This window comes from Salarias fasciatus, chromosome 6 (assembly GCF_902148845.1).
Source record: "Salarias fasciatus chromosome 6, fSalaFa1.1, whole genome shotgun sequence".
Classification (NCBI taxonomy): domain Eukaryota; kingdom Metazoa; phylum Chordata; class Actinopteri; order Blenniiformes; family Blenniidae; genus Salarias; species Salarias fasciatus.
In genome coordinates this window covers 28,537,481-28,545,311 of record NC_043750.1, presented here as the reverse complement: position 1 = coordinate 28,545,311, position 7,831 = coordinate 28,537,481, and the positions used below count along the sequence as shown (strand labels likewise).

General features: G+C 44.9%; 1 protein-coding gene across 1 annotated transcript; it reads left to right on the top strand.

Annotated features, from left to right (window-relative positions):
* Positions 1-4,456: 4,456 nt before the first annotated feature.
* LOC115390407 (fibroblast growth factor 20-like) lies at positions 4,457-7,171 on the top strand. The gene is made up of 3 exons (XM_030094267.1): positions 4,457-4,784; positions 5,694-5,797; positions 5,926-7,171. Exons 1-3 carry the CDS (start codon positions 4,457-4,459, stop codon positions 6,169-6,171), a joined length of 678 nt encoding a protein of 225 aa, XP_029950127.1. The 3' UTR covers positions 6,172-7,171.
* Positions 7,172-7,831: the final 660 nt, after the last annotated feature.

Below are 7,831 nucleotides of genomic sequence, written 5' to 3'. Positions count from 1 at the left end.
TAAATAAGAGAACCAAAACAACTGAGAAATTTGTAAAACTACAACTGTAGAGATGTGACATTCAAATGTTTATTTCACATCTGAACATGTTGCACACACAGGATACATCTTGTTTTTATTCTTTTGAAAGGTGTGTCTCACTCCCCCCAGAAAACAGTCCACTTATGCCCCATGACTTCAAAGCCATATTGTCAAAGTGAATTTGGAAAAACATGCATGAAGGCTGCTAAAATCCCGTGCCCCGAGGAGAGCCATGCATTAGCCAGCATTAGCCTGAGGAAAAACACTGGTTGGATTTCAGATCCTTCAGAAATTTTGGTAAGTGAAGTGGAATAGTCAAGTTATTTGTTTTATATTTGGGAAAAAACAAAGATAAAAAAAAAAAGCTTATATTTTTTGAACATTTTACCATTTTTCACCAAGACAGTATTTTGTGAAGTAGATTTACATTTCTTACTCATTCTTCTTTACAATAAAATAATGTATATTTACAACTATTTCAGTTTATCAGTTATCATCTGTGTGGTCATTTTAACATCCTACTGAAAAATCAAGGCAGGCTTTATGTCCCAAGCATGTCTGTTACAGAGTAACAAGGCATTGAAAGAAAAATAAGAAAAATGAAAGGTCAAAAGATCAAAAGTGCTGCAAAACACACAGCAAAGTTTCAGTCATAGTCAAATGTGTCACAATTGGACTTTCTTGAGGCTTAATCAGCTCAGCATAGCAGCACTGAAAAGTTGGAAAATACCATACCATATCTCACTTTAACGATTGGAATTTGAGGCCAAAACGACCAATGATATCAGCATTTCTCTGTCTTCACTTTTCATTCGGGGTCAGTATTCAATTTCTCAATGCAAGCTTGAGATGAAAGAAGTCACTGAGGAGTAGATATCAAACAAATATCAAAGATGAACTCTTCATTTAAGTCTTTACAAGTCGGACTAATGTTAACCTGACGGGACTTTTCTGTTGACTTTGATGCTGAGAGAATAAAGGGATGAGGTCTAATAGATGGGTCGTCACCTGTTCACACATGAAGCAGCATGGATCACTCTGCCGTTTAGTTGAAGGCAGATCAAACAATGACTAAGAAAACCTGCAGGTTGAATTAAATCATTTAGAGAGCAGAGCGCAGCTATCGAACCCTTGATTTGTTTCTTTGATTTATATTTTGTTCATAATCTAAACTAGATTAGTGCATTGTGATGTTGAATCATAGCAACAATAGCTGACTGGCTGACTGATAGTAATGGAATTAATATTTAATGAACCATTAGGGCTACATCTTGTAAAATATAAATGCACACAGTTGTTTTTGTCTTTGCCAATGTTTCAGGTTGCTGCATAAAATCCAATCATTTACATTAACCTTTAATAGGGCACTCTGAAATACTTGTGAATTATTGAAGTCAGTTTGAAAAATGATAAATGTATTATTTGTTACATCTAATAACATCATCAAACCATCATATTTCATTATATTTTCTTTTTTCTGTGACTGCCCTTATAGTTTAAGAGAAATGTAGAAATGTGGAAGGTTATAAAAATGGTCTGGTTAAGGGTTGAGTCGGAGTTCCAAGGATCAGATCCTTTACAAAAAATCTTAATTGAGAAAACAGTCTTTATAAACTATTTAAATAAAATGATATTTCACTCTGTTTATTTTGTAATCACGACATAATTGAAGTCCTGCTTTCAAGGACCTCTGGAGTTCCCCAGACCCCAGTTTGGAGACCACTTGCATTAATAACCTCTAGGCTACTTATTCAGTTATTCCATTATCCAGGCATTCGATTAGGTGTGTGTGTGTGTGTGTGTGTGTGTGTGTGTGTGTGTGTGTGTGTGTGTGTGTGTGTGTGTGTGTGTGTGTGTGTGTGTTTTGGGTTGAAGGGGGCTATAACCTAAGGGGCCCCCTCCTCCTCCTCCTCCTCCTCCTCCTCCTCTTCACCATCATCATCACTCTCTTCTCTACATGACAGCTCCACGCGCTTTGCTTTCCTTTCTTCTTCCCCAAATGTGACAAACAGAGTTGACATGACTGAAAAAGCAGAGCGTGTGATCCTGGGAACTGTCCCCGTGCGCTTTCTGTGAGAATGCGTCCTGTAGTTGACGTCTTCATTGCGGTCGGGTCGATATCCAATACATCTGATCAGCCCGAGGCGATACCAATCGATACTGTCGCCTTAAAAGAAAAAAAAAGTCCGTTTAGTTCTGGTCATAAATACTAATGAAGCGAGGGAAAGCGGGGGAGTACGCGCGTCACACAGATGGATGCCGCCTCAGTTTATTTTTTCCTGCGCAAAATCAGACTCACAACAAAACAAGCATGGATAAAATCATACATCTAAATTCTCATATGCATGCAGTCGAGTCTTGCTGCAGGAAATTAGGAGATTATGCAACATGACAGACTATGTTGTGGCCACACAGGCGGACACACACCAACACCTCTGCGCCTTCAGCTCATTCATCAGCGGGGCTCTCAGGGGAGAGCAGGGCTGTGTGTCTGGAGCTGCCAAAATCAATGCCACAGTGGCTGAAACATGGGACCGCGAGCCCCTAAAAATAATCTAAATGAACCTTTGCAACTGCTGTTTGACACCACAAACTCAAGGTTCTAATAGTGAGCTGATTTTAGTGTCATAAAACCGATTTTATCATCATGACGCATACAGCCAACTTTCAGGGGACATCAGAAAATCTGCATGATTAAATCAGTGTATTTAGGCCCACGTGACGAATTAACAGCTCCTTCATTTTTTTGAAGTCCTGTAATAAAGTGTCAAGTGTCGGGGTATTTTCTGAGCCCGCAGTTCAAACAGGTATCTCGCCTTCTTCTGGTGGTTAGTGCCTGATCCCCTTACAAGATCCCTGCGCTTTGAAGCCTCTGTGTCTTTGATTCGTCTTTTAAGACCACAATTAAGAATATATATGGGCTCCTGCGCTGTTCAAAGCGACGTGGAAAGATCAATGAAGGGATTGACAGTCAAGTGATGTCGTTTGCACAGGTGTGTGTGGCTGCAATGCTCTACGACTTGTGTGCAGGCTGCAGCTCATGTTTGTGTCTGTGCGGCTGGGTTACATAAAACAAGAGCAATAAATCAGCGGAGTGCGAAAATTACGCAAATGGGGGCTTTCCTCTGCCTTTCCCACCGCCACCTGAGTCATTTAGGAATAAGGAGGGGAGCGAGTTGTAAAGCGTTTTGGGATGATGGCGGTAACACCTTCATGTTGTTTGACATTTACACACAGAGCGCGTTTATTTCACACACAAGCTGTTGCTTGCGCGCTTCGCCGCTTGTGCACTTTCAGCTGAAGTGATCATGGGCAATCCTGCAGAACTGGTCGTGTGATGGGATTAAAGTCTGTTACATGCATATTGGGGGGGGGGGGGGGGGGGGGGGCTTCATTTCACACCAGTGCCACCCATCGAAACTGCGCATCAGGTGAAACTGGAGGAGTGGGGTCGCTGGAGAAAAGACAGAGAGGACCGGTGTGCAGGGCCGGCGCGGGCTTCTCGGGCACCCTGGGCAAGCCTGACGCCCCGTGGTAGTGTCGCGGAGAGTTGTTGAGCGGGGGGGGGGGGGGGGGTTTGAGTCGGCAATATCTGACGAGGGGCGCGAGCAAGCGAACCAAGCAGTGCGCTGCTCAAACAGCCGTCACAGCAGCGCAACTTGGGCGGTGCGCCTCACGGCCACATTAAGCGCCCCCCTATGGCTCGGCGCCCTGGGCAAGTGCCCCGGATGCCCAGCCTAATCGCCGGCCCTGCCGGTGTGTGTGTGTGTGTGTGTGTGTGTGTGTGTGTGTGTGTGTGTGTGTGTGTGTGTGTGTGTGTGTGTGTGTGTGTGTGTGTGTGTGTGTGTGTGTGTGTGTGTGTTGGGGGGGGGGGCGTTTCCATAAGAAGGGACATTGGAGGTGACAGTGCATTGCGCTACACACTGCTGGAGGACTGCAGAAATAAAGGACAGAAGTGATACTGAGGAGAGAGAGAGAGAGAGAGAGAGAGAGAGAGAGAGAGAGAGAGAGAGAGAGAGAGAGAGAGAGAGAGAGAGAGAGAGAGAGAGAGAGAGAGGAAAACCCTGACGTGCGTCGGATCGAAGGGGAGTATCCCGAGGTGAGGAGGAGAGAGAGGGAGCGGGCACTGAGGAGGAGGAGGAGGAGGAGGAGGAGGAGAGGATAAATAGCAGAGGAGGAGAGGACACACGGACTGCTGCAGCCGGGGATTCACGCATCAAGATAACGCTGGACTTTTATTTCGGATGACACACTGCACGTAATTGACGGTGCGCCGAAACACGCGCTCAGCTTGGATTTTCTCCACCTGCAACTTTTTTTTTTTTTTCCTTTTTTCCCCTCTGCGCGTGGCGGACCGACCTTCGCTCGTTTGGCCCACACTGAAGCTCCCCTGCTCCACACTTCCATCTCCTGCGCTCGCGGACTCGGGGCTGTGATGGGGGCCACGGCCGAGGTCGGGAGCTTCGCCAACGGATTCTTGGACAGCTTTGGTCCCGCGGGCGCCGCTTCGGCTCCCGTCGGCTCCCATTTCGTTCTCACCCCAGCCGGGGCGGTGGACTACAACTCCGTGAACGGACTGATCATGGGGGGACAGGGGCAGGATCACCTGGTGTCCGCGGAGAGGCTGTCCCGGAGCCTGGCGGACCTCAGCCACCTGAAGGGGATCCTGAGGCGGAGGCAGCTCTACTGCAGGACCGGCTTCCACCTGGAGATCCATCCGGATGGCACCGTGCAGGGCACCAGGAAAGACCACAGCAGATTCGGTACGAACCACATTTTAGCAAATATAGTTATGATCAGTGCTCCAGAGGCAGCAGGAGGAGCAGGGGAGGAGGGAATAGTAGTAGTAACTGTAGGTTTTGTGCTTTTTGCGCTCTTTTGTGAGACAGATTCTTATTGTGGCGGAGGACTTGGCAGAGACAGCCAGGTGGAGCATGGGAGCTGGTGTTATCCCTGCCATGATTGCAAATACATAAACATGAGAGTAATCAAGGAGTCCGATCTGCATTAATCCATCTCCTCTTTATCTAATCACTGTCTGCACTTCAGCCAAAGCCGTCTTCTTGTGTTTATAATGGATGCAAATGGGAAACATACTCCTCTTGTTTGAACACTGAGCTGTTATTTATCATTAGTTAAATTCATTTCAAGATTCGATTTACACGTGGATTCACACATGGAGTATTTGTGCTTGCATGTTTACACCTCCTTTCTCCACTGAAATTAGATCTGAAGCATTTAGCCTGCTTGTTTCCAGTGATGACAATGAACAGCTACAGCTTGCTGATCAGAAGTGGGCTGCTTTGTTATTCTTTTCTTCAGCAGTGTTGTTGCATTTCCAGTTAATTCATCCCAATTTGCGATTTGGATAAAGACGTAAAGCCACAGAACAGTCAAGATTTGTTAGTCGGTTGACCGAGAAACTGCACAGAGCTTTTAACTTACTGAACTCAATGGAGGGAATGTTCAGGAAAACATTCTCACAAATGCATGTTCAGCTTTACTTCACTGGCAAGAGATTTTAGCATAAGTTTATGCTCTTATTGGAGTTCTGTTGCGCAGTAATGCTGAGCTGGATTGCGAGATTGTTTTTAACATTGTGATGCAAAATCGATTTGTAAAATAACTGCAAACACGCTGATTACTAATAAGTCAATGGTACATGTGTGCAGGTATTCTGGAGTTCATCAGCCTGGCTGTGGGACTGGTCAGCATCAGAGGGGTGGACAGTGGCCTTTACCTCGCAATGAACAGCAAGGGAGAACTGTACGGATCGGTGAGTACACACCTCTGCACACAGATGATGTGCCCCCATGACTGTGTGTGATATATATACCCACAGCCAGCAGATGGCACATTTTGTACTCTGAAAATTCATGTTGTCTGCTGGTCTTCCTTCTGCAGGAGAAGCTGTCAGCAGAGTGTGTCTTCAGGGAGCAGTTTGAGGAGAACTGGTACAACACCTACTCTTCCAATATTTACCGTCACGGAGAACGAGGAGCGTTTTACTTTGTGGCTCTGAACAAAGACGGGACGTCGCGGGACGGGACAAGGTCACGGCGGCATCAGAGGTTCACTCACTTCCTGCCACGGCCGGTGGATCCAGACAGAGTTCCTGAGCTGTACAGAGAGATACTGGGCCAGAGCTGAGACTGGAGGAGAATCGCCCGAAAACCCCCGTCGAGGCTGCTGTGAGCTGCAAAAACAAATCAAGTGCACATAAACTCAATCTCTGCGTGAAAGAGGTGGAGGATCTTACTGAACTGGACAAAACAGGATCGCAACAAGTGCACGGCATCAACGGCAGGCATGAAGGAAGGAAAGCGTACCGGGCCGGCCGGGTGGTTCGACTGGAAAGCACCGGGAGTCCTCTGTGGAAGTCGTGACGATAACAGGGACAGAAACTATCCGGACCCCAAAATACGATCCTTTTATCGGACTATGCAAATGCTCTTGAGGCTGAGTAGATGACTTTTGGATTTTCTTTACGATTCTACTGATGAAATTCACCTGTGTGACGGTCCAAACTGCATGTTCAAAAGGATCTGACAGCTGAGATTAACCACTGGCTGCTACATGGCTTTTATCAGCTTTTCAATTCTTGTCATTCCACTGATTAAACTAGGACTCCTTTTTTTTTTTTTATCCCAACGTTGCTATGGCTGCTAATTTAATACTTATTCAAAATGCATAATCCACTATACAATGTGGTCGGTTTACATTCGAAAGGTAGTTTTATGCACTGGAAGCAGCCATGTTACTGGGAACGGGTTTTAGAGGGAAATCGATAGAACTGGACTGTCTGTTTGTGACGGGACAACGGACTCCTTTTGAAACCAATCCAAAGACCGATGCTGCTGAGACAATGTGACTTTTCTTCAGAGTGCACGGGGAAGATGAGGAGAAACGCAGCTCCAGTGGAGCTTCAGCTTGACTTGTTCTTTGGTGTCTTGTTGAGGAACATAAATATGTGCGGTTGGGACTCATTCTGGGACCAAGTGAAGGAATTTTGTTGTTCTCTGACTGATACGGGTCAAGCAACAAGGACGGGACTGAAAAAAGACACCTTTTAAAACGATTTCACAGATTTTATTCTTATTTATGAGTTTTGTTTTCTAGGACATACAGTATATTTATTTCATATACTTATTTATTTTGAGAATATATTTTTGCAATTATGAGAGAAAATAAAAAAAAACCGAACAAGTGATGAGAGATGTTTCCTGTTTGCTGTTTGAAGTCCGACTAAAGGCGTTTTTTTTTAATATATTCTGGTCATACTTTGCATTCATACAGATAAACTGTTACCAGCTTTGCAACTAAAAACACATTTATCAATGAAAATTTGTCATAAGCAGTCTCTTATTGATGGGTACAGCTGTTTAATCAGGAAAGATGGAGGAGGGAGTTTTTCTTTTAAAGGTTTTTTGAGGTTAATTTTCCAGCCGATGCAAAAAAAAAAAAAAAAAAAAATCATGAATCCTTAAAGCTCTCATAATTCAATTTCACATATAAACATGTGTCCCCTTTCTCCAAGTCAATGCTGCCACATCTGTTTTTTGCATTCATTTCTTCATGACACTCATCCAGAGAGACACAAATTCAACGCGTGCCAAAACCTAACAGACTTCCATTAGTCTGCAATATTACTGGAATGTCCTTCTGTATTCTGCACAGTGTGTTCCCATCATAGCTGTGCACACACTGCACTGCCTCTTGCCTCTTAGAAAATATTCATTGGGTTGTTGAGTCCTGCCCTGCAGTTCACATGAGCCCCTGAACAACAGAGCGCTTCACTTCTTGTTGTGCT